Source organism: Suricata suricatta, chromosome 4, assembly GCF_006229205.1.
Source record: "Suricata suricatta isolate VVHF042 chromosome 4, meerkat_22Aug2017_6uvM2_HiC, whole genome shotgun sequence".
Classification (NCBI taxonomy): Eukaryota; Metazoa; Chordata; class Mammalia; order Carnivora; family Herpestidae; genus Suricata; species Suricata suricatta.
The window spans coordinates 44,056,690-44,083,326 of NC_043703.1; the positions used below are offsets into that span (position 1 = coordinate 44,056,690).

Here is a 26,637-nt window from a genome sequence, read left to right on the forward strand (position 1 = left end):
CAAATCTGTGCACCATGAAGAAACCTAAGCAGCGGACGGAACAAACTCACTTCCGGCAATCTGCTGGGTGTCGCCGCTCACGCGGTTGACATGCAGCCAAGTGAGTGATGAGGCTAGGGCTTGCTCAGATGCTGCAGGTGAAATTGCCAACTGCTCCCCAGAAATAGGCCATGTGCAGTTTGTATAGTCTTGAAATGATCGTTGTATTAGCTGCATAGGGCTGCCATAAAGCAATGACCACTTACTAACTTCCTCTAAACAGCAGAAATATGTTCATTTCCTCTCTCAATATTCAGGAATAGAAGTCTGAAATCAAGCTGTTGATTGATTCCTTCTGAAGGCTTTCAGCGAGGAGCCCCCTAATGCTTCTCTCTTAGCTTCTGCTGTCTGCAGGCAAGCCTTGTGTCTGTTTTCACATTGCCTTCTCCTCTGTGTCTGTCTCTCACCTTCCTTTGTAAAGACACTAGTAGGGGCATCTGGTGGCAGTCGGTTAAGTGCCCGATTTCAGCTCAGGTCCTGATCTCGTTGCTTGTTAGGTCGAGCCCCGCATTGGGGCCATTGAGCCGAGAACCTGCTTCGGATTCCGTCTTGCTCTTTCTCTGTTATCCCTCTCCTGCTTCTGTCCTCTTGTTCACTCTCTCTTTCTCCCTCTCCCTCTCTCAAGTAAGCATTTAAAAAAAGTCATTTGATTTAAGGGCCACACGAAATCCAGGGTGATTGCATCTTGAGATCCATAACTGATGCCCTATGCAAAGATCCTATTTCCAAATAAGTCACATGCTTAAGTGCTACATGGCCATGAATTTGGGGGATGGGGAGATACTATTCAACTCCTTATAGTCATCCTTGTCCACACTCCCATAACTGCATTGATATAGCATCATCATCTCTGAGTATCATGAACCGATGAGGCATGGTTACTCAGATAAACATATATATGGAAAGCATTTGTTATTAGGTTGTGAAATGTTTTGGTGTTTAAGGGCTATTGTTGATGAGCTTGTGAAATACCCTTCTCTTTCATCACATGCAAATGCTATAGCAGTTAAAATTGAAATTCATATATGCCTCTGAACTTAAGAAATTTTTACTAACAAGTAGTGAGAGTTGCAATAACTCCCATAAATAATTTTAGTAGGCAAAATAAAAACGTGATCCCAATTAGATTATAGGGGATTATGTTATGTGGGAAGCTTTTGTCACAGTCACAGACTCTGTAGTTAGACACCTGGGATTAAATCTCCAGCTCTGCCCATTACTGGAGATATAACCTTGGATGGTTTTCTTATCTGCACTGGGATTCGGTGTTCTTACCTATAAAATGGGGATAATAGTTGTACCTAATTCAGGGATTTATTGTGAGGTTATAGCTTAAGACGCATACATACTTACAAAGCTTGAACTATGTAGGACTATGTAAATATTCTCTATATTTGCGGTAGTTGTAGCTGTTATTTTTCAGTGATTATTGTTGACACACGTCTGCCTATTCTGTCATTAATGATGCAGATAAACATGTCTCTGTGAATAATATAATTACATGATTTTAACATGTATTCTCAATAGTTATTTGAACAGTTCCCAACTGTGTCTTGCCTGAAACTTATGCAAGTTCTAGAATACAAAGCCAAGAATTTCTTAGGTTTATGTTTTTGAAAAAATTATTTACTTTTCTAAAACAAAGAATGATATAGATGTGGGAAATTGGCCAAATCATGAATGCACAACACAATGAATTTTCACTAGTAGAACATACTAGCATAGGGAAGGAAATTTGGGAAATGAGTTCTATTTTCCTTCTTCTACCTTAGCCTGAGTCGCTATTTTTATTTCCTAGTTTGAACTTTGATAATATTTCTTTTGAAAGAGGGCTTCTACTCTTATAAGCCTGTAAACAATAGCTATGGTCCAGCAACTCTTTGACTTGGAGCTTACTTTTTTCTGGAGGTGTCTGCATGTTGTTTAAAAAACAAATTTGCTGGCCCGGAATTATTAAGGAATTAGTTGTTTGGAAATGTTTTTCATTTCCATATGAAATACAAACATGAGAAATGATACAAGTTGATAGAAACACCTAAAAAGATATTTATTTGTATTCATAGAAAAACCTAAAGAAAATACATTCTGGGTAATCTTCCCCTCTCCCCTCAGAAGAGGTCATCTTCAAGTACAGATTGAAAATTGATCAGCAGTGAGACTTTTTTGTCATGTGAATATGTGCGTTACTGTTAAGACAGTTTCTCAGCCACTGTCTGTCAAACTAAATTTTCTTATTTTTGAGAGTGAGCGAGCGAGCGCGCATGCGTGCACACAAGCAGGGAACAGGGCGGGGGCGGGAGAAGAGAGAGGACCTCAAGCAGGCTCCACGCCCAGTGAGGAGCCAAAATCAAGAGTCAGACACTTAACCCATTGTGCCACCCAGGCACATATTTTAAGGAAACTACATATTTTAAGGAAAAAAGTACTAGTACTCATTAATAGTTGTGGATATATTTTGACCTGATAAGAAAAGGAATCTTTCCAAACATTTAGTTGAATTCTCGCTGTGTAGCAGACAGCGTGCTAAGCACTTGTGTTGAAAAAGATCAGACTTGATTTTGACAGAGAAGAAATGAAGCAACAGCTTAAATAAGATCGACTCATTCATTATTTTACAAGCTATGTATCGATTACCTCTTCTGTCCAGACACAGTTTGGGATTGTGGATAGAGCCATGAGCACAAAAGAAAAGTCTCTGCTCTCTTGAAGTTTACGTTTTCCAGAACATATGCCGAAGGGAGACGGCCATGTATATTTTGTTAGATGGTTAGCTCTGGAATTCCAAGGTAGGGTTTTGTTTTGTTTTTCCCACAATTGAAGTTGAGTGGTCAGAGAAGGCCCCATGGAGAAGGTGGCCTTTGTGAAAAAAATGGGAGGGAGGGATGAGGAAGCAAGGTGATTTGGGTGTCTAAGAGAAGCCCTCTAGGCAGAGAGGAACACAGTATACAAGTCCCAGATGGGGAAGTGAGGCCAGAACAGAGAGAGGGAGGGCATAAGAGAAAGGTAAGGTCAGAAAAGTAACAGATTCTACAGAACATGATTCATCATTAGGTGAATTTTTACTTTATTCTGAGGTGGGAAGCCATTAGAAAGGTTTTGAGCAAGAGGGTGGCATCTGACTTGTATTTTCAAAGGATTTCTTTGGCTTCTGTGCCCCGGGATGGGGGTGGGGGGCACATAGAAGAACAATGGCAGGAGCAATGAAACCGCTCAGCTGCTATAATAATCCTCCAGGGGAGAAAGCATGTTGGCTGGGGCCAGAAGGAGGTAGCCACAGTGGTGAGAAGTATTCAGACTTGGAAGGTAGAACCAATAAGACCATGTCCAGGATTCGGTGTGTTGGGTATGAAGAAAGAGGAGTCACAACACCGATCAAATCCTGACCTGCAGAAGCAGATTCAAGGAGAAAGAGAAGTTCCAGTTTGACAATGTGAGTTTAAGATTCCTCCTACATATTAAGGAAAGATGTTCAGTAGGCATTTGGGATTCTGGTGAAAGATACACGTGCAGGAGAAAAACATCTGAAAATTTTCAAGTCTAGAGATAGGCAGTCCAGGACTTGGTAGGCTGCATGGTCTCTCAGAGTCATATGTGAAAACTTGTCTTATAAGTCACACTTCATCCAACCTATACTTAATATTTACCATGGGGACACAGTAAAAGTGATACCCTCTCCCCTCCCATAACCATGCACACAAAACCATTACCCTGAGGGAATGCTTTGAATATTGTTACAAACATCTCTGTGATGGACCTCTTTTGTATAATATTTAGCATGTTCTTGAACATCTTGAATTTTCTTGAATGTTCTCATTTTTATCGGTAAACATGATCTATTATATAAGTTGGTTTTCTAAAATGTTGATTTATCTTTTTTTTTTAAATGTTTTATTTATTTTTGATACAGAGAGAGACAGAGCATGAGAGGGGGAGGAGCAGAGAGAAAAGGAGACCCAGAACCGGAAGCAGGCTCCAGGCTCTGAGCTAGCCGTCAGTCAGCACAGAGCCTGACACGGGGCTTGAACTCATGATCGTGAGATCTGACCTGAGCCGAGGTCGGAGGCTTAACCGACTGAGCCACCCAGGCGCCCCCATTGATTTATCTTTAACACTCTCTTCATAGTTGGAGAGGACAAGGCCGCTTCCATCCCTCAGAGCTGGGGGTTGGGGTGGGGAGGAAGGGGAGTGAGGAGAATATGGGAGGAGGGGGTTCAGCAGAACTGACCCAAGGGAGCTCTTTGATCGGCTTCGTTCATCCTTACAAGTAGGACTTTTCTTCTCCCTTAACCTACTTTCAGGTTCCATAACAGACATAGGCTATTCTCTTGTAGTGTGATGATGAAAAAGAATAATAATAATAACCACAAACCTCTCATTGCCTATAGTACAGTAAATTAAGGAATGCAGACTAGGGCAATTTATTACAAGGGGTCCCACTCAAAATCGGAACAAGGGGACCCAAGAAGGGCTGAGCAGTGGAAGGCCAGCGCCTGGGGAGGGTGAGCAGTCGCTTGTTTCCCACTGCTGCTTTCAGTTTACGTTTGCCTGTCATAAACCAAGCCGTCATTTATGCTGAGTTTGCACTTTTGTTACAGGCCTACTGAATGTTGAGGTTTTTAAAATGCTGCTGAGGTTTTTGTTCATCTTGCCCGTCTTAATTTATTGGTTTTTTTTAACTTGCATTTATAAATTATTCTTACAGTTTTAAAAAACACCATTATTTGGTGGGGAGCCTGGAATTCCTCTAACTCTAGTTTGTTGTCCTCACAAAACAGCTGTGTTTGTAAGCACTGGCAGGTTAATTTAGGTTGAATGTTTGAATTGTTTTATGCTAATAAGTTGTTTAAGTGTTCCTTAAAGAAATCAGTTTCCCTGGAATGTATCATGATATGTAAGAATGATTGTGACATTTCTTAGTAAGCTTGTTATGAAATAATAACCAGCATCTCCAGGAGCTATTCACAGAGGATTTTTATTTAATTGCAAAGATTACCTAAATGTATGTAATTCCTACTTTCCTTTCGTACTTGAAATCTTAGCAAATCATGGAGGCCATTGCATTGCAGAAGCCTATGTTCATGATTACTTTAAATATTTATACTTGTGACTTAACTTTTATAGTTAACACATCTAATGCATAATTATCATAATGACAAGGCACTTGAAGACAAATGTGTGTGTTGGATTTTAAGGTTTTAGATATTTACTCTATTAACCTCAAGAGGTTAAAGCTAAATCCAAAATCCATTCCTTCTGCAAATATTTGAGTGTCTGCAATGTGTTATGTACCTGAAGATACAAAGATAAGTAAAATATGGTATCTTCTCTCAAGGAATTCCTAGTCATTTGGGAGAGAAAAGCACACACAAATAAAAGTAATGGAGTGTAGTAATTACAAGGGTAAAGATAATTACCAGGTGTGATGGGTGGGGAGGGCACCTCACTAGGGAACTAGCTAGAGTTTTTGACTCTTGTCTGGAGATTCCTGAGTACAGTGTTGGAGAGGCACTGAGGACAAAACGTAGACCAGAGGTCCCAGAAGATAAGGATCCTGAAACTTGAACGGTGCTCAAGCAAGCAAGAAATTCCATACGATTTGCCAAATAAAATGCCAGTGATTGGCATTTTTAATATTATTATTAATACTTTTAATAATATTATTAATATTTTAATATTAAAATGTCGTGGTTGGATCTGAGGTCACAGGAGAGGGAAGGGTAAAGATGAGCTGGTCTCTACAACATGGGTCTGCCGCCCACGGGGGTGTGGAGATTACAGATGGGCAGTTGTCCTGGTAGCAGACGTACATGACATCTGATCCCATCTGACTGAATATTAATGGAGTAAAATGCAGAAGTGGAAATTGCCCTTAAACTAATCTAGTCCAGTCTGTTTGATGATGGCTGTTTTTTGTGTGTCTGTGTTTTTTTTTTTTTTACTTCTAAATAATAGAAAGGAATAAAAAAAATAAGATTAATTTCCTGGTCAAGGGATGTGACAGTGTTTAAAGATAAAATTCATACACAGGTCACATACAGAGACACCAGTAAATTAACACTTTTTTGAGGGTGTACAATTAAACTCCACTGTACTTGCGATTTCTAATACAAGAATGTAGTCACTGACCTCAGAAAATTTGACACTTATGAACAGTGTGGTTAAAATTATGTTTGAAGATGTATAAAGGAATTATCTGTGGAAATAGAATTGCTGAAAAAGAAAGACACCAAAGAAATTCTTACATATTCTTTAGTTTTACCCGTTGGATGGCCCAGAAATTATGGGGGGTTTTTTTAGCTTAGAATTTGCTCACATCTTTCTCTCTTTCAAGTGAGAGTAAGTACTTTGGTTCTTATTTAAAAACAATGAAAGTTGGTCACTTATACTTAAATTTTCTTAACCATAACGAACAAATAATGTAACCAGAGACTGCTGATAAAGTATAAATAATGGCTTTCCATCTCTAGAGAAGCTGAAGAAGCATTTCTGAAGACTGCTGGCTTGCTCTTTATGACATCAGCATTAAATGTTTGAATATGCCCCATACATTCTGACTGTTTCGTGCTTGAAATTAGCAACTTTGCTTTCTAGCTTTCACAACACTGTTCCTGACCTGATGGTGATGGCAATGGTGATGGTTATCTTTACTTTTTGATTCTAGTATTACTAATTTTAGCCTTTAAGCTCTTCGTTTCTTATTGAGTTCTAAGAATAACACTGCCTAATGTGTGCTCTTAAAAAAAGTTTCTCATCCAACGGGCGCTTGGGTGGCTCAGTCGGTTAAGCCTCCGACTTTGGCCCAGGTCAGATCTCACGATCATGGGTTTGAGCCCCGCGTCAGGCTCTGTGCTGACAGCTAGCTCAGAGCCTGGAGCCTGCTTCAGATTCTGTGTCTCCCTCTCTCTCTGACCCTCCCCTGCTCATGCTGTGTGTCTCTCTCTCAAAAATAAGTAAAACATTAAAAAATTTTTAAAAATTCTCATCTTTTGTTACCGAATTTGCTCTCTTAGGAAATATCCATGAGGTAAAACTAGGAGGTGGACTTCTTCCCCTTTCACTGACGTGGAGGTTGAGCCAGTGAGAAACTGCTTCACATCACAATGATAGAACGCAGTTGCTGGCCCCTTGGCTGACAAAGAGTTGGAAAAGACTCACTGGCTTCTTTCCTAAGCCTTTTTCTCATCCCCTGGGGAAGTGCTCATTACTCATTGGGAGGCTTTTCGGAGGGCCACCCAACCTGTTAGACTGCTCTGAGCAACACAGCTCATGAATCAAAATGTATTTTTTTTTTCTTCTTTTTTACACCTCCTCACAGGTACTGGCATTCTGCCTTGTATCCAGACACGCACTTCTCTCTACCCTTGTGGTATATTTCAAAATATGTATTTGGTCATTTTCCAGATTCCGGTATAGAGCTCCTAAAATTGTTGGAATTTCTTAAGTGATAAGAGCATATTTTGTATACTAATGAGATGACTCAGGTAGATGTGGGGGGAGGACCCTAGATGGCTTCAGGATGGGGAAATGGTCACCAGAGGCGATAAGCCTGTGCTTTGAGGGTTAGACTTGTCAATCTACCTTCTGACCTCCAGGGAGGGGAAAGGGACTAGAGGTAGAATTGAGTCGCTAATGGCCAATGATTTGATCAGCCATGCTTGTGTAACCAAGCTTCAGTAAGGACTCTGAAGCAATGAGCCTTAGGGGGACAGACTGACGTGCTGGGGTATACCGCCCATGGAAACGGTTCAGACTCTGTACTACCCCTCCACCCCCGCTCTTTGTGCTCTGCTTGTCTTCCCTTTGGCACTTCCTGAATCACATCCTTTACAATAAAACTGTAATAGCAGGTATAATACTTTGAATTCTGTAGAACATCAAATTATGGAAAATAAGGAGCATGGGAGCCCCCTGAATCTATAGCCAGTCAGAAGCGTGGGTCTTGGGTGGTCCCTGGGACTTGAAATGAAGGCAGTCTCCTGGAGTCCTTCAGGCCCTGGAGGTCTGTGTTAACTTTAGGTAGTTAGTGTCAGAATGGAAGCGGTAGACTACCCAACTGGTGTCAGAATTAGAGAACTGATAGGTATTAGAATGATGGCTGAGTTGTCAAGGACAAAAAATAATAATTTGTGTACCTCCCAGTGTTTTCCTTGTGCTTTTTGTTACATTGGAGGCCTTAGACTTATTTGTCCTTTCTCTTGGTATTTCCCAAATAAGTGTATATATAATAAATCGGATTAGTGGAGTAAAACATAGTATTTTAAGCACATGGTTTTGTTCCCTGGTGTGTTAAAGCATTAAATTTAAATGTTCACTTAAAAAAATATGGTAGCATATCTATCTGTCATACAGCCATCGGTCCAGAATCCTCCAATCTATTCCCCTGGGCTTGGCCATATGTGATTCTACTAGGCGAGAATATAAGAAAATCATTATGTGAAAACTACATCCCTGGGCTTAAACGTAGTTCCTGACAGGTAGTAGTTGTAAAAATAAAGTAATTTATGTATAGCAAAATGGTTAAAAATCCAGTCTAGAATTTAATTACTTTAGTTCAAATTGTGACCTCACTACTTTTAGTTGTTTGACTTTTACTCACTCCACTCTGATTTAGTCATCTATAAAATATCTGTAAAATGGGTTAATAACAATATCTATTTCATGATTATCTTGTGAGGATTTTTAAAATCAATGGAAAACAAGAAAGGACCACAGGACACTTAATAAATTTTAGCCATTGCTACTGTTATCATACTACTACTTTAGGACTATCACTGCTAATATGCTTTAAAAAATTTTTTTATGTCTTTATTTTTATTTTGAAAGACAGAGAGTGACTGAGGGAGGGGCAGAGAGAGAGGGAGACACAGAATCCAAAGCAGGCTCCAGCTCTGAGCTGTCAGCACAGAGCCTGACATGGGGCTCAAACTCACATACTGTGAGATCATGACCTGAGCCAGAGTCAGATGTGTAACCGACTGAGCCACCAAAGTGACCTAATATGCTTTTTCAAAATCTGTTTCATAGCATAAAGTTGTTGTACAGCTTATAAACTGTTCTGAGCACATATTTACTCAAAATGATTTTATGTGTTTTTGAACATGTATTTATTTAATGAGAAGTTTCACAGTTTAAGGATATATAAAAATGACTAAATCACCTGTAAGATTTCTTGAGAAATGATAGAGGATATGCTAATGATATGTTAGAAGAAAGATCAAATAGACTAGGAGAGCAAAAGGAATCTTTTCCTGTAGTGCAGAGAGAGAACTTTGAAAGAAGCAAAAAAAAAAAAAAAAAAAAAATGGAAATGAGAAGGGTAAATGAAACACCCTAGGCCTGATTAAATAGATGTCTTGGTTGTGAATAATTGACAAACAGACATAAAATTGAAACAGCATAGCAAAGGAACCATGTGTTACCATCATGAGCAACATACAGCAAGATTTGAGTATTTGAGTTAAATAGAATGAATTAATTAATACACTAAATGCTGTCATAACAGAAATATTTTATGTACTCTTTTGCATTATTGTCTTAAGTTTAAGACTGACAGAAAGGGGAAACATGAGTGGCAAAAAACTAATAAGAAAATATGCCCCAGGATCCCAATGGCTTCACTATAGTGGGAGCCAAAGGTTAAAATACCATCATTCTTGGGCACAAACAGTATTTGTAACTCTCTGAAGAGTTCCTTCACTGACCTCATCAAACATTGTATCTGAAAATTAACCTGCTAATTGCTTTTACCTCAAAATATGCTAAGATTTTATTAATGGCTGTTAATATAATAAGTATTGTATTAACAGCTATTAATAGTTAGCAAGTGTTATTTTGTATACAGCTAGTTTAAAACAAAAACCTTCATGTTTTTACACAGTATGATTTTTCATGCTTCCCTTCCATTATGTTTTATTGAACTAAGGCTATAAACCATGTTTATACTTATAGGTATATTTGTATATAGTGATTTATAAGTATTTTTTTACTCAGTCCCATTATGTTGGGCATTCAGGTTGCTTTGAAAGATATTCCCATTCTTATAGTTGAAACCTGACTTATATCTATTCCTCAAGATTAATTGGAAGCCTAAAAATGGTTGTATGTCCAGAATTATTATATGTATTTTTAAACATCATTTCATATAGTTCACACTGATAGGAAGTAAAAGGAAAGAAAGTTTTAACCAAAGTTCATCTGAACCCCAAAATTTGGTTTGAGCCACTGTATCTTTATATATTATTAATTCTTGATGTCATCTAAACTAATACATAGGTTTTAGATAATGATGGGGGCCCCTGGGTGGCTCAGTCCATCGAGCATCTGACTTTGGCTCACATCATGATCTCACAGTTAGTGAGTTCAAGCCCTGCATTGGGCTCTGTGCCGACAGCTCAGAGCCTGGAGCCTGCTTCGGATTCTGTGTCTCCCTCTCTCCCTGTGCCCCTCCCCTGCTTCTGATCTCTCTTTCTCTCAAAAATAAATAAACATTAAAAAAAAATACTTTGGGGGGGGGGTCAGTGGAAAAGAAAAAATAAATAAATAAATAAAAAATAAAAAAATACTTTAGGCAATGATTCTTGAACATCTTGCTGGGTGACCAGTACGTTATGATAGTGCCTTGGTCCCTGCTCCACCGTTTGTTCCTTCATGTGCACTGTGAGAGCAACTTCCAGTCAAAGAAGAGAAATTGTCATTAGATAATAAACACAGATTGTGCTCAGGGTACCAGTAAAGAAAATGTGACATTTGTTCTGTATGTTGCTCGGGTAGCTTCTCATTCCTTTTCATTCCTGTTGCAGATGAGCTGGGATGATAGAGCATCCTTGTCCCTGGCTTTTCTGTATACTCATTGTTTCCTCGAAAAAGATCATGATTTTGAAAAATGTTAAAATTGCACTGAAATCGGTTTATATTTAAAAGTCTTTCTTTGCCTCGTTTTCCGAAGAGATGGATTATTTTGTAGTGTTTTTAGAGGTCAAGGGCTCTAATTTTCAACAAAACTTACTTATTAAATCTGGTTTGTTCATGTGAGCACTTCCTAAAAATCATCTTCTATTTTTAAAAATATGAAATGTGCTTTATTTTTGCATTTAAAACTCAAAAGCTTTTTAAAAAGTGAAATTTATTTTACAGTTAGTATAGTGAATTTTCTTACCTTACTACCGGAAGGTTTTTCATGAGTATTTTCCTAGAGTGTTTTTACCTTTCGTATATTATAATTTTGTCCTTTCAAGTCATTTAATATACTCTCTTTTAGTCTCTGTAGAAACGCTGGAAAAGAATTTGAAGCAGATGGGAAGGCAGCTACAACAGCTTGAGAAAGATTTGGAAACCTTTCCCCCTCCTGAGGACTTGCATGATAAGTTTGTGACAAAGATGTCCATATCCTTCTGATATCTAAATAACTGAAGCCACCAGTCAACTAGAGTTACCAAGTATTTAATGTTGTACGTAGATTTGCATAACCAGTGCTTATTCTTCATTGCCAGATGACAGTTTTAGCCTTTGCCTTCTTGCAGGAAAATTTGTCAATGTGTTTACCTATCATGAACGATACAGAAATGTACTTCCCTTTCTGTTCTTTTCTTTGTTTGTTTCGTTTGGTATCGATTTAGATATTTTCTTTCCTCTTTTCCCTTCCATGTGCCCTGTTTCCTTTTGATGTTCATGATAAATTGAAAGGACGTGAAAACTCAGTTTGAGGAAGTTTGATATCTGACCTCATGATGTGATTTAGATACTTTTGAAATGTTTCAGGAAGAAGATACAGATTTTATAAACTGGTATGTTTAACATAATTTTTTAAACTGATATGCTTAATTTTTTTAAACTGGTATGCTTAATTTCAAGGATTGGTGTCAAGAATTAACTCATTCCAGAAACTTTAATATTGCCTTTAGAAATACTGCATAGTTTCAAAATCAGAATGGAATTTGTCATGATCACTACGCGTGTAGGTCTTCTCCAAACCCAAAGTAAAATCAGTGTGTGTGCATATACGTGTGAGTGTGTGTGTGTGTGTGTGCATAAACATAAATGAGACGTGTGTCCTACATAATTTAAAGATTTCGTTTGAATTCGATTATCTTTGGTTTCACTAATGTTGTGGCTTAATCTCTAATGAGTAATTGAAGTAATAAACTTTTTTTAATTTCCTGAAATGAATGTTGAGTTGCTTTGCAAACCATTCTGTGAGATTAGAGACTGATATCTTTCGTGTTATAATAAAGAATTACTACTATGCATTATTAAAATCCCATACGGACTTCAGATTTTTATATGAAAGGATAACCCACTTCCAATGAGCTCTTATAAATAGACGCTCCTCATATTTTGTACTGAGATACTTGAAATAAAATAATTGTTTTTCCTTTTTCCCTATCTTCTCCCCTGAGATTTAGCAAATCACAAAATTATTATTTGGCTTGTCATAAATTTTATTGTATATGCTTTCAGTTTAATTGTGAATTAGTTCAGTTTTTAGCTTTCTTCACTGTCGCTTTTGGGAAATATCATAAAAATGCACTCCAGCAACAATCCGTCCAGGCTAATGTGTTTGTTTTCTGTCATATCTTTCCTACTCCTCCAGGTTCTTCTTTTATTAGGCAGTGTGCCATTATCACTGCATTTGAGAAAGTTGTGTGTTTTTTTTAAACTAAAGGTGAAATCTGTATTTACCCATCAAAAAATACTCATACAGCACCTTCTCATTTGGCAAAGTATGCGTTTTAAAGCAAATAGCTTCATCATTCTTAGCTTTTTTCCTCCTCCTTTTATCATGTTAAAATATTCATATGTGACAGTTTATATTAATCATTTAGCACTGTTAATTGAAGTACTTTTATCATTCCCTATAGAGGGAACGCATTTTAGAAAAGAGTTTCCTTGCATACAGTTTCTGGTAGTACACTGTGAGTGTGCTAATTATGAGGCTCAGGTTTCTAGAACCTATAACCTAAGAAAAATTCCTGAGCTTAGAGGGAAGGTGGTAGAATCCTGCTCAGCAGATGATCTCAGGACCTATCCATACTTGTATTCATATGCCACAAAAAGCTGAATGATGTTGGCTCCTTGAAAGGTACGCAGCTCATAAAAAGCAACCAGCAGGAAATCAGAAACAGGAAGGATGATGCTTTGTTGGAAATAATTTTTCATTCTGAGTACAATTATACTCCATGGACAAGAAAGCTACTACATCCTGTCGCTAAATATCACAACCTAGAAGCCTCTAATGAACTGATTAGCATTCATGTATCTCTTGGAAGTCAGATATATGAACAGTTGGTGCACTTTGCTATTGACAAAGCTTATAATCATAAATATTCTTTGCTGAGATTAGATTGCATTGGTTTGCTTTTCATCTTGGTTAGACATACTAGTTTCGAAGTAATTAAATTCATTCATTGCAAAGCTTTGTTTACTTTAATTAGGACTGACAACAAGTCACATTTTGAATATTAAATGAATTTATATAGATCTTATTAAAATGGCAAATTGTGAGTTTCTTAATCAGATCTTAGAAAATGAAAGGGTTCGGGAACTAAAATGCACAATGAATAAAAATGTATTGAACTAAAGTTTGGGTTATTAATGCTCTAATGTTATGTTTTAAGTTTTTGTGCTTATTAGTTGAAACATCAAATTGTTGGGTTCACCAACCAGTTCTAAAAAAATATGTGTATTATCTAAGTTGTTAGGGATGAATTTATGCAAATAGATATTTAAACAATCATGATTTAGTAGCTTAAATAATCTGTTAATTGAATTGTTTTAAATTATAATGATATAATTTTGTTGTGTGAAATTCCACTGTTAGCACTCAATTATAGTATATTGTAATGTTATTCTTTCAGTGCAAGCTCTTTATTTACATATACTACTGAGTATAAAAATATGAATTTAGTACATCCTTAAAATGCAAGTACAGTTATTTCATATATATAACATTGCCTTTTTTCGTAATAATTATGTCACTTTACAATTGCTAAACTTGGGTCAGATACATAATTAGAGTTAACCATTTTCACTGTAAATATTTGCTTGAAAAATGTGTGACAAGAATTTGATGCAGGGTTACAAATATTGTTATATGCAAACTACTACATGTGAAGTATATAAATTTACAAAGCTCTTTTATGTGAAAAAATCAGGAAAATGCCAAGATTTTTGTCATGCAGTACTTGTTCATTTCTTTTAACCTTTAGATTCTGGAATATTTCTTGCGGTAAGGAAAATAATAAATAGATCCTAGATCATTGCCCTTGAAGATCACCTCACACAAGGATTTATTTACCTTTTCCTACTCCACTTCCCGAGTTTCTTAGAAAAAAATTGCTTTGCTGGGTATTCATATATTTTTGCACTTACCACCACCTATGTTACAATTTCCTTCCTTTCTCCCCTGTTAGTCTTTAAATTTGTTCATTGCAGTCCTACTCTATTTTCCTACTTTCTTTTTTGTTGCTCTAGTATATAGCAATGTTTTAGGCTCTTTTGAAATTATTACATAGATGCTAAAACCATCTCAATAAATTCCTTGAAAGGCTTAGGTCTTTTTTTCTTTATTCCATGCTCTGAAAAATACAGCATTTTTTAGGTAAAGGAATTCAGTAGATTTCTATTTAATTGAGCAGTGGTTAGAAAGTAAAATACAGGAACGGGATCTGGGAACTGTAAACTCATGTAATATGTGTCCATTTGTAAGAGAGGGAGGTTAGGTAGTTGGGTGGTTTGTAATAGCAGATTTTTCTTTTGAATTATTCCTCTCTTCCTTCCTTCCTTGTCTTCCATTTAACTCCTTCTTCACGGACTTTTAAAACTCGGGTCAAAATATCTTGGTCCCCATCCAAGTTGATGATGATCTTTTCTTTCCATGAGGTCTTATTGCGCTTATAGAGGGTGCTACACCACTTGGTGCTCACAGCTCTTTTACAGTGATGACCCCCCGTCTGAGGCAATGTCCCCTTAGCCAGGACTTCCGCGTTTATTATCATAAGCCTTTATCTTCTATCTTTATCACTATCTGAACAGCTCATTCATTTACCTCTTTATTCTGTGTCACTACACTCGAGAATGTATGTTTCATGAAAGCAGGGATTCTGCCTACCTCGTTAACCAGTGTTTTTTCTATTGCCCCAAAGAGTGGAATGCAGTGGAGCTTCGTGAATACTGAGTAGCTAGCTGGCTGCCGGGCTGGCTTGGCTGCCTGGCTGGGTCCTGAGTACTTAAGAAGATCTATAAAAGGTATTAGGCATACAGGACTGACTGATTGAAGCTGCTCCTTGTAAGATGTGCTAATGGAAGTAATAGATATCCTTGTTGGGGGAAGCACAATAACGAGGGCAGGATATAAGAATAAATGTAGTATGTATTTGTGCTGGGTGGTTTCACCATCTCTTAATGAGAGAATAGCCCATCAATAATGATGTAGAGTGCCTCATTAATGTCACCATTTATTCTGTCCTATCAGACAATCATTTTAAACTGGGAATTAATTTGACTAGTTCCACAATTGTTTCTGTTCAATCACAATTTTACTATTCTTGTGGGTAATTCCAGTTATTCAAAGCTCCACTTCATTTCCTTTGGGAGCAAATTGTTTTATAGATAACAATGATAAGAAAATTAACTTATAAAGCGCTCTAGCTGTGAGAACAAGACCATGTCATTTCCATGGATTTGACTCTTGGTCCTCCTTCCCATCACATCTTTTTTTATGTTTACCTAGAATTCTAGTCATTTTTATTAAGAATATAGTACTAATATTATTTCTGATGTTTCATTAACTTGTAATTACTACTTGAAAATCTTTAAAAAGTGTTATGGGTAATACGTACAGGTTTAGTTTAACCTGTTTACCCAGCTGATTCTTGAGAATGGGAATATTTGCAGGTGTCAGGATAAAATTACTAGTATTTGTGAAGTGACCATTATTGAAACACAGAGCCTGAACTGTGCAGTGAAGGGAAAGAAAAGGGGCAGCTTCAGGACCATACAGTTAGCAACGCCCACTAACGTAGTAGACTTACCATGTTGTCCAGCATAACTACTTTTCAGGGACTCTGTCAACTCTCAGCATTACATCCAGATTGTATGTGTGTGAATGCAGAGATGTGAACTTGTTTGAATAGAAGTTCTGTGGCTTTCATCACACTTTTGAGAAGGCCTGTTACCCTTCCCACTGAAGTTTAAGTTTGGTGACCCACTAGGGGGAAATGAGCAATTGGCATTAACGTAGTGGCAGGCAAGTATTGAGAAGGTGGATCCGCAGAAGGGACTGGCAATCAGAGGTGATCGTCCTCTAGAAATGTGGCAAGAGCAAAGCGCTCTCAGGGAATTGGTCTAGAAGGGAAAACTCCATTCCAGCTGAGTACAGTGATGGCAAACGCGATCTGTTTGGTGGAATGAATTTACAGCTGTAGAGATTAGAGAAGAAGGCTCCGTGGAAGAAGAATTGAAGAAAGGTTTGAATGATAGGTTTGGGCAACTAAAGGCAGAAAACAATTTTTTCTTTTAGGCAAGAGTTAAGGGTGTGTGAATGATCCATATGGATATAGTCTGTCTCCGGGACATAAATAATTTTAGGTGAAAGTTTATAGATTGAACAGATAAACCAATGTTGATCTCTGACCTTCCTATATAAATGAAGGACTGATTATTTCACATTACAAATGAATCACCATATGCTCCATTTAATATTAGTTTCTGAATGTGTTTCAAGTGTGATTTTTTAAATTTACATACATTTGCTTCATAATATTTCATGAATATGGATATTTCATAAGACAAAGTGTATGGAAATCTGTCATGTGTGACTGTATTGTTATAATTTCTTGTGATTTTGTGATTTGAGTAATTATAGAAAATCTTTTGTTTATGCAAGCATTAAAAAATGATACTACATATAAATTCATCAACCACGGCTACTATTACGATCTAGATTCTAGAAAATATAAGGAGGCATTTTGTTACCAGATGAATATAAACTGAACTACAGAAAGGTCTGTAGGCTGTTAAAATTAAAAAAAAAAAAAAAAAACACTAACTTTTTCATTAGTATCCAGACTTTCTAAATTCTAGTTTATTGTTTTGTTTCCTAAAATACTGTATATAAAAGTAAGCAGAGCATAGTATGGGGGGTGCAGAGAGGGGAAAAAGAACCAGCATGGAAGTGCAGTAGAAAAATCTGTGGACTGACTCTGGACGTGGGTACAGGTGAGCTGTGGTGGACTGGCATGCCTTTCCTTTTGGGGAGGTTGAGCTCTAATTATTAGAAATATTCCATATGCCCCTTGGATTTCACCAGTCAGACAGCAGTGCTGTCCCTCTCTTTCTTGGTCTTCCTTTATCAAAATGAAAGGCCCAGATTAGTTTCCTTATTTGTCTTCCACTGGGGAATACTCTGACCAGAGGAGCCATGTCTTTTGAAATTGTGGAAAATCTTTTGTTTGTTTGTTATAACCATTCCTGTTTTGGTTTTCTTTTCGTGGTCTGAATCTAGTTATTCTTATTACTGACTTAAAAAAAATATATATATATATATATATATATGTATATGTATACGGGGGCGCCTGGGTAGCTCAGTTGACTCAGCGTCTGACTCCTGATTTTTGGCTCAGGTCATGATCCCACAGTTTGTGGGATCAAGCCCTGCATGAGGCACTGGGCTGACAGTGCAGAACCTGTTTAGGATTCTTTCTCTCCCTCTCTCTTTACCTCTTCCCCCCAAAACAGATAAATAAACATTTTTAAAAATTTAATAATATACTAACATCTTTATTTGTTTGCATTAGTCAGAGACAATAAGATGGCTTTGATAAGCTTAATTCTGTATATTCCATTCTTTTAAATGTCCCAGTTTAAAGGAGCCATAGAGGATTATGAATGACGCTCTAACAGAATGTCTTTTCAGAATGAATTATGGTCTATCTAACTGCATTAGCAATTTGTCACACCACAAAGAAAATTCTCTGGTTTATTTAAAAAATGTTTTCTAATGCTACCACCACATTCACATTGTTAGTCTTCTGAAAATCAGTGTGTTTTGAACTGTGTTGTCATAAATAAGTGAGAGAAGAATATTTCTGTATGTGTATGTGCCAGATCATATTTTGGATGATATAATGCATAGAATAAATCACCTACCAGTTTCCTGTAATGTTTGAGGTTTTTAATATAACTCAAGTTATTTTTTCACCCAATTTAGAACCTTAAACGTAACTTAAAATGCAAAATATAACTTAAAAGGGATTTATATGTACTACTAAATGCTATTCATTTTTCCAAGAATTTTGAGTTATTAATTTATTTAATTCTCACAACAGTCCTGTGAGATGGATGATATTCTTGTTCCCACCTGACAGATGAGGAAATGGTAGCCCAGGGAGATTAAGGCAGGTGCTCACCCAGGGTGGGAGCCTGAAGTTGACCCTGGTCATCCAGTGTAACTACTGTGTTCAGCACCCATATGGTTGATTTCACTGTCATTGAAATTACTCAACTACTGAACTATACCTTAAATCATATTGCATGATGTGAATAACATACACACATATATTGGAAGTAGAATTTCCTTGAACTCAATTGTCAAGGAGAAATATTAAAACAAATATTTAACTTGTCTGATAATTTTGCCAGAGTTAATTAGAGATTGATTTTAAGATTTCACTGCTGTGCAGGGTAGATTGAGTTTTGAGAGCAATGACCTGTTAGAGGTAATTTGGCATTTTGGAGACGTGTAATAGTGACTAACAATTCAAACACTGGAATTACTGGGTTTGTTTGTTTGTTTGTTTGTTTTTAAACATTACTTTGTAAATCTCAGAATCCCTTAACTATAACATACAGCTTTGTTATCAGTGCAAAGGAACAATACGAGAAACTTTTAAAGTTACATGAAAACATGGAGAAGTTATACCAGAGTGTGATGGGCTACTACGCCATTGATGTGAAGAAGGTGTCTGTGGAAGACTTTTTTAATGACTTGAATAACTTCAGAACGACATTCATGGTATGGTAAAATTTTTATTTTTTTAAGAAAGCATTTGTGTCTATACATCTCCTCAACTTTTACTTTCATTTTGTTACTTTATTCCGGTATTGCCATTGGTAATAAAACCTACCTTTCCCGGTGTTGAAGTTAGCTTTTAAAATTTCAGATTTTAAATCTATTGAAAAATATGTGGTTTGTTCTCTTTTCGGCCTTCCCAACATTAAGCTGTAATCAAAAATTTTGATTGAAAATATGACAAATTCTGAAGTTTATCATAAAGACCCCCCTCCTGGCTGATTACAGAGCACTTTTGTAATACGTTTTTGGCTATGAATTTGTTTCTTTATACTTAAGATCAATTTGTATTTTGTGGTATAATTTTACCAAATTCCTTGAAGCTCTTATGAAGCTTTTTATTTTCCTTTTCTTTTCTTAATGCATTGTACAATAAGCTACCTGGGATTTGCCTTTGAATGGATTTTAGATTCCTAGCGTTTCCTTTAGATACTTTAATAGGGAGGTCAGGTCTTTGATGTGGAATCCTTTCATTTAGGCATTAAAAAGATCTTTTGAAAAGTATTAGCTGATTAGATGAGGGGAAAAAACCACACACATATTAAAGGGAGAAAGCATTGTTGCCTCCCTGGGGAAAATGTGATACATTTCTGCAACAAAAAATTGTTATTCTTAATAGATGGATAAGTCATTTCTCTATTTCAGCAAATGTCTACGGATTAAAAAGTTTCGAAGGGTAAGGGAAAAAAATGCTTGAACTTAAATAAGTTGTTCTTTTTACTCTAAGGAATACTTTATTGCTGAATTTATTGGACTTGATTATAATTACTTGATTAAGATGAGATCGTCTTTTAATAAAAACTCAGTATTTCAGGAGTGCCTGGGTGATCAGTCGGTTAAGCGTCCAACTTTGGCTCAGGTCATGAGTTCTCATGGTTTGTGAGTTTGAGGCCCACATTGGGCTCTATGCCGACAGCTCAGAGCCTGGAGCCTGCCTTGGATTCTGTGTCCCCCTCTCTCTCTGCCCCTCCCCTGCTCATACTCTGTCTTTATCTCTTTCTCAAAAATAAACTTTTTTTTTTTTTTACAGCCTCAGTGTTTCGAGGGAAAACTAGTCTACAGTACATATACGTTTGCTCATAACTTAGTTTGTTCCCTTCACAAATTCAAAATGATTCTTTAGTCTTTCATGGCCACAAGTAGAACTAGATTTTATTGACAAATATATTTATTGTGTGCCTATATGTGTGATATATTGTATAACATATTCAACTTTTACAATATATTATGAGGCAACATGGCTTACTGGGAGTAGCAAAGGTTTTGCAGTCTGGGAGAGCTGGGTTTGGAAACCACACTAGTTATGTGACTATGAACTGATGTCACCTTCCTGTGCCTCAGTTTCCATATCTGTAAATGGAAATATGAATTCCTTTCTCATAAAATGCTTATTAAACCAGCTAATATAAAGTATTTATCACGGTTCCTTGCACATGGTAGTTGTTTAATAAACTAGTATGCAGTGAAGGGTTAACTTAATAGGCTTGAGGTGGTTCAAACCTGGAACCAGTCCTTGACTGAGTCCTTGACTAAGTCCTCGGAGATCACCTCTTGGAACACCCTGCCTCATAGGGATGTTCTGTATGCCAGGGGCCTTGGACCAAACTGGATGGTTTTTGCTAGAAATGTGATTTGCAGTGAGTGCCTGTTTTGACCCACCTGAAGCCCTGGCTATGCTGTTGGGTGTGTCCTCTGTAGGAAGCGAGAGGCTGAGTAGCTAAGGTTGTCCACGTGGCAGGTCCAGGCCTACGTGACTGACCTTTCCAATAAAAACTCTTGACACCAAGGCATGAGAGAGCTTTCCTGGTTGGCAATACTTCATATGTGCTGTCCTATGTCATAATGGAACTCCTCTGGGAGAAGCCAACAGTGGTTCTAATCTGTGCCCTTTCACTGTAATAAACTGTAACCAGGAGTGCAGTGGCTTTTCCGAGTTCTAAGTGCTTCCAGCAAATTATTGAATGTGATGGTGGTCTTGGGAAGCCCTCACCCAATTATGCAGAAAGGTATAAAATAGATACGTGAAGTAGTAATACCTATCACATATTGAGTATTCCATGACATTCTTCCAGATGCCTTCCATATATTATCTCAGTCAATCTTCATAATAATTCTCCACCTTTCACTGTTACCTTCCCTCTGTGGCACATGAAGAAATTGAGGGACAGAGATGGAACATATCTGGCACAGTGTCTTTTAGTTATAAATGGTGGAACTAGAATCTGAACCCATACAAGCTTCCCCCAAGAGCCTGTGTGATTCAGCCCTGTGTGGTGCTCTGTTTTACAAATAAGAACACTGGCACTGAAAGTGTTTTCTAATGAAATCAAGGCCATACTGTTTTTAGGTATTTGGATTGACATTTGAATCAAGTCCAACTCCAGATCTTCCTAAGGTCTAGTAGGATTAGAGGGCTTTGGATGTTGTGGGGATAACTTGGCCTAGTGTTGCTAATGGTGGAAAGAGTGAGAAAGTGTTTGAATGGAGAAAGGTTCAAAAGGAAGAGGGTCATGGAGTGACAGCTATACTTGATGTATTTCAGAGGTCACATGGGTCCTAGAAGTAGGTGCAGTCACACATACATATGCACACTGTCCTACACTAACCTCATGAAAGCTAAATATAAAAACTATTTCATTTAAAAGAGTACTTTGGAGAGGAAATCATCTTTAGGGTAAAAATAAACATAAAGGAGACTGTAAAAGGAAAGTGGTTATAGCAAGGTGATACAATTTGGCACACAAATTTTATTCTTTCTTCCTTCCTTTCTGGTAAATATGGTTATACTCTTAAATATTAGACAGTGTATGTTTAAAAAGATCACATATCAATATTGGCAAAGATTTTTGACAATTGTTTTCTTTTCTCCAATTTCCTTGATCCCTTACATTGCCATTTAATTCCACACTGTTCAACTTTGAAAATCCGACTAACTTCCCTGAATCAGTGTGACAATAATAGCAACAGATGTGGAACTTTAATGGGTTGAGGGTCTGTAAGAAAATACTGGTAAGGTATGTTTACATGGTTCCATCATCCCCTGGGATTTAGGAATACTCCTGGTCACGAACGAGCAAATTTTACCAGTGAGGTGGAGCTCTGTTTTGTTTTCCACACGAGGAGCTGGAACCCCTGCCCTCATTCCGTACCTGTCCCCTCCTCACTTGTGGCAGTTTTCCATGGTCTGTTTTCTCTCAAGTTTCGACCATTTTATTTATGGTTCCCTATGCCTGAAGCATTCTGTCTGTACTTTGCCTGGCTAAATTACTATAGTCACCCTTCTGATCTCTTGCTCAGACTTCTCTTCATCTTATAAAATCTGTGTCTATCTTGCATACATTTGTTTCTCTAGTGTAATTCATGGCATGCAATAAATAGCTAAATTTGTTGAGTGATTGATGTCCTCATCTACATTGGGTGCCAGGCTTTACTAATAGCTAATACATATTGTGCCAGCCAAGTGCCAGGTACTCCATTTATTCATTTAACCCTAACAATAACCACATGTGGTATTCATACTGCTACTATTCCTATTTTACAGATGGGAAAAGTGAGGTTTAGAGAGATGTGACTAGCCTGTTGTTAACATAGCCAGCAGTTGATGGAGCTAAGGGGCAAACCCAGGAGGTCTTGCACCAGTCTATGTCATATATGGCTGAATTATATTAATTTTAGTTTAAATTACATTTAAAAGGACTAACAGGACTAATTTGGAACCTAACTCCTCCCCAAAATAAAAAATGTGGCCACTTTTATTTTTAATAGTAATTTAGTTTTTGAATAATTTACCCCAAAATATTTGTATTTTAGGGTTGCCCCAGAATTTACTCTTAAGCAATTAAAGGCTGGGTCAGTTTTATTCAGAGCCCTTACTATACCTTTTACCAGTGTTACTAGGGTCTCATAAGTAATTGGTTTAGATACATCTGTTTTAGTTCTTTTTTTTCCCCACCCTTTCTGAGAGTCCTAATAACAATCTACTCTAGGTAGATGGTTTCTATTTGGAACTACTGATCAATGTCCAAGAAATAGGGAGTAAGTTTACATGTTATAATTTTATTTAGCTTTTTAAAAAATTTTTTTTACATTTATTTATTTTTGAGAGACAGAGTGTGAACAGGGGAGGCACTGAGAGACAGGGAGACACAAAATCTGAAGCAGGCTCCAGGCTCTGAGCTAGCCATCAGCAGAGAGCCCGACACGGGGCTCAAACCCATGAACCATGAGATAATGACCTGAGCCAAAGTCGGATGCTCAACCAACTGAGCCACCCAGGCATCCCATTTAGCTTTATTTTTTAAATTTATTTATTTATTTATTTTGAGAGAGTGAGTGAGAAGGGGAGGGGGGCAGAGAGAGAGAGAGAGAGAGAGAGAGAGAGAGAGAATCCTAAGCAGGCTCCATACTGTCAGCACAGAGCCTGACATGGCACTCAGTTCCATGAACCGAGAGATCATGATCTGAGCCAACATCAAATGTCGGGACGCTTAACCATCTGAGCCACCCAGGTACCCCAAGCTTTATTTGCATTGCTATCTTCAACAAGACAAATCCAACAACAGCTGCCACTGACTGAGTGCCTGCTTCTTGCTGGACTCCCTGCTAGATGCTCTATGCGTGTCATCTGACTTAGTCTTCCCAGTGTTCTTGTGAGATCCAGAATGTCACCGTGTAGTAACAGTGGGGTAGAGAATCTCAGTGCTTGGCAGTGGTGCCTCAGAACTGGTCGGGGCTAGGATTTGAATAGAAGCCTGCCTGACTCCAAAGTCTGTCCTTCTGAATATATTTCCAGTCTGTTGCTCAGAGCCTTTGGGAGAACTGTTAAAATGTGATTTTTAAGGGCATTTTTGGTAACTTACAAGTGGGAATCAGTACAAGACATTCTTTATATTCTTACTCCTTGATAGAATAACTTCCTGTTTATATCGATGCATTCATGATAGAATGCTTGCTAGTCTGGTTCTGTTTCAAAGCATAAAATGTCCTCTTTTATAATTGGAGGATTATTCATGTACCACAAGGCTGGGATGAGGGTTGAGGTGTGTGGTGGAGAGTCGGCAAGATTTTCTTTCCTGTAGGAGTCATGGGAACCATAAAGTTCAAGGTAGAGGCAGTAGGTGGAAATGTCTGCCCCTGCACTGTAGGCTGAGTAAATCAGGGTCCTACCTGGCATCCGACTTCACTAAGCTAAGTTCATGCCGTCAGTTGTGTAGTGTTGTGGAGCGATGATCATCGTCTTGCACCTGTGATTGGTTTCGGTCTCACTCTTAGATGCAAACACCAGTGTACCCACTGCTCACAGAGGTGCTTGCTTCAATGGGATGAATTGAGCCCATTATGGAATTTCTGTTGGCTTTCACTAGGACACTCCATCCCCCTTTTTCTTACCTAAAAGCTGTAGAATGTTCATGTTGGTCCTTGGAGTTTGATCCTAATTTTCGTGTGTCTCGCTGGCCCCTGTGGCCTTGAAGCATAATGAATGTCTTGGCCCCACTTCCCACTCATATTTATATTAGGGAGTTCTGCTCAAAGCACCTTTACTCGTATCTGGAATATGTGGTCACTGTTTTAACATTAAAAAAAATTTTTATGTTTTATTAACTTTTGAGAACCAGAGAGACAGAGCACACGTGGGGGAGGGGCAGAGAGAGATGAGGAGACACAGAACCTGATGCAGGCTTCAGGCCCTGAGCTGTTGCACAGAGCCCGCTGCGGGGCTTGAACTCACAGACCATGAAATCATAACCTGAGCTGAAATCGGATGCTTAACAGACTGAACCACCCAGGTGCCCCACTTCTTTAACATTTTTGTTTCTTATCTTAGTGATGCTCTCCTTTTTCCTCTTTGAAAGCTCTTCTGCTATTCTTTCTTTAACCAGAATTATAAGCACAGTGTAACAACACTCTTAACTCCTTAAGCAAATTTCATCTGACACCTTATTTATTTTGCTTAACAACCTCATCTTGAGAGAAATACTTCTGAATGCTTCCTCCTTTTAGCTCCTCTTTGTTATTTGTTCCCTTACAGATAACACATTTGAAAACAATTTTCCTACCAAATTATACTTAAGAATATGTCATTTTTCTGTTTATTTATTTGAAGTATAGTTGGTATGCAACGTGACATTAGTTTCACGTGCACAACATGGTGATTCAGCACCTCTGTGTATTATGCTGTGTGCATCACGAGTGTGGCTACTGTCTGCCGTGACACAACATCATTGATTATATTCTCTGTGGTATGTCTTTCATCTCCATGATTTGTTCATTCTGTAACTAGAAGCCTGGGTCTCCCACTCTGCTTCACCCATTTTGCCCATCCTCCCCGCCTCCTCCCCTATGACAACCACCAGTTTGTTCTCTGTATTTATGGGTCTGTTTCTGTCAATTTTCTGTTTTAGTTACACCTATATGCCTGCCATGACAATCCTCTGAGTTTACAATTTCCATATATTTCAATACACAATTGGTATGACTACTCTTAAAGAAGTCACATTTTTTTTTTTTTGGTTCATGTAGCTCTTTCTCTGAGCACATGGACATTTTCTGTAGGGATTTTAAGTACTGGAAAAGACCACTGGATATCCTTCTTTATTAATAGTTTCTAAGACCCTACATATCTGGACACTCCACTTCAGGTTAGGATTTTAAGGGCAAGGAACAGCAATCCTTGCCTTAAAAGGAATTACTATCACACACTCAAAAGGTGGCCTCCTCCGTTAGGTCTTTTCTTTATTTTTTTGTGCACTGGTTTTGGGCGTATGTGCCAAACGTTGCATTTATTCTTTTCTAGTCCCTAAAGTCCTGTCGATTCCTCCCTAAACTTTTTTTCCCACATATATACCTCCCATCTGAATTGTGTAATGGCAATCAGCGAGAAAGGAGTCACTCTGATTTCTTCAAATCTTAATTGGTTTATGAATTCACCCTTCCTGCTTGTTTTTAACCAAGGTATTTTTCCAGTGGTCTTACTGTGGGGAAGACATCAGTGGCCTAGAGTGAAGCCTCCGGCAGGAGAACACCCGGGGTGATGATAGGACTGTGGGCAAGTTACTTAACCTTACTGAGCCTATTTCCTGTTAGTAACAGCATGTGTTTCTTAGGGATGTTACATTGTGAAGATCAAATGACATCATGTACATATACCCTCAAAACAAGTTAGCTATCTACCAAGAATAGAAGTAATTTTCTCCTTTCCCATCTCATGATAACAGAATCAATATTTTAAGGATTTCTCCCTTTTTTATTTTATGCTTCTATATAGATACTTTGAACTAAATAAGGAGCTACCTATTTTTCATCAATAGCTCTGTGTTTAGATTATTTCTTCAATTTTGTTATAGTTATGTTTCATCCAGTTAAAGATCCATCATTCATGCTATTTGAAGACTTTAAGTTGATTTTTGGTTCATACAATTGAAATACACTGTGTAGTGAACAAATATAAAATCAGTTGTAACTTGTTTAATATTGCTGCATGGATTGATCAAACAAAATTTATTTCTTCTGAATACTGAGACTAAAGTAGTGAT

General features: G+C 37.6%; 1 protein-coding gene across 2 annotated transcripts in view; it reads left to right on the top strand.

The window, feature by feature from the left end:
• DIAPH3 (diaphanous related formin 3) overlaps positions 1–26,637 on the top strand; it is a 499,951-nt gene that overhangs the window by 291,241 nt on the left and 182,073 nt on the right. For both annotated transcript variants that reach the window (XM_029936634.1, XM_029936635.1), the window contains 2 exons: positions 11,297–11,421; positions 18,884–19,048. In XM_029936634.1, coding sequence (XP_029792494.1) covers positions 11,297–11,421; positions 18,884–19,048 — 290 coding nt within the window. The remainder of the gene's footprint in view (positions 1–11,296; positions 11,422–18,883; positions 19,049–26,637) is intronic.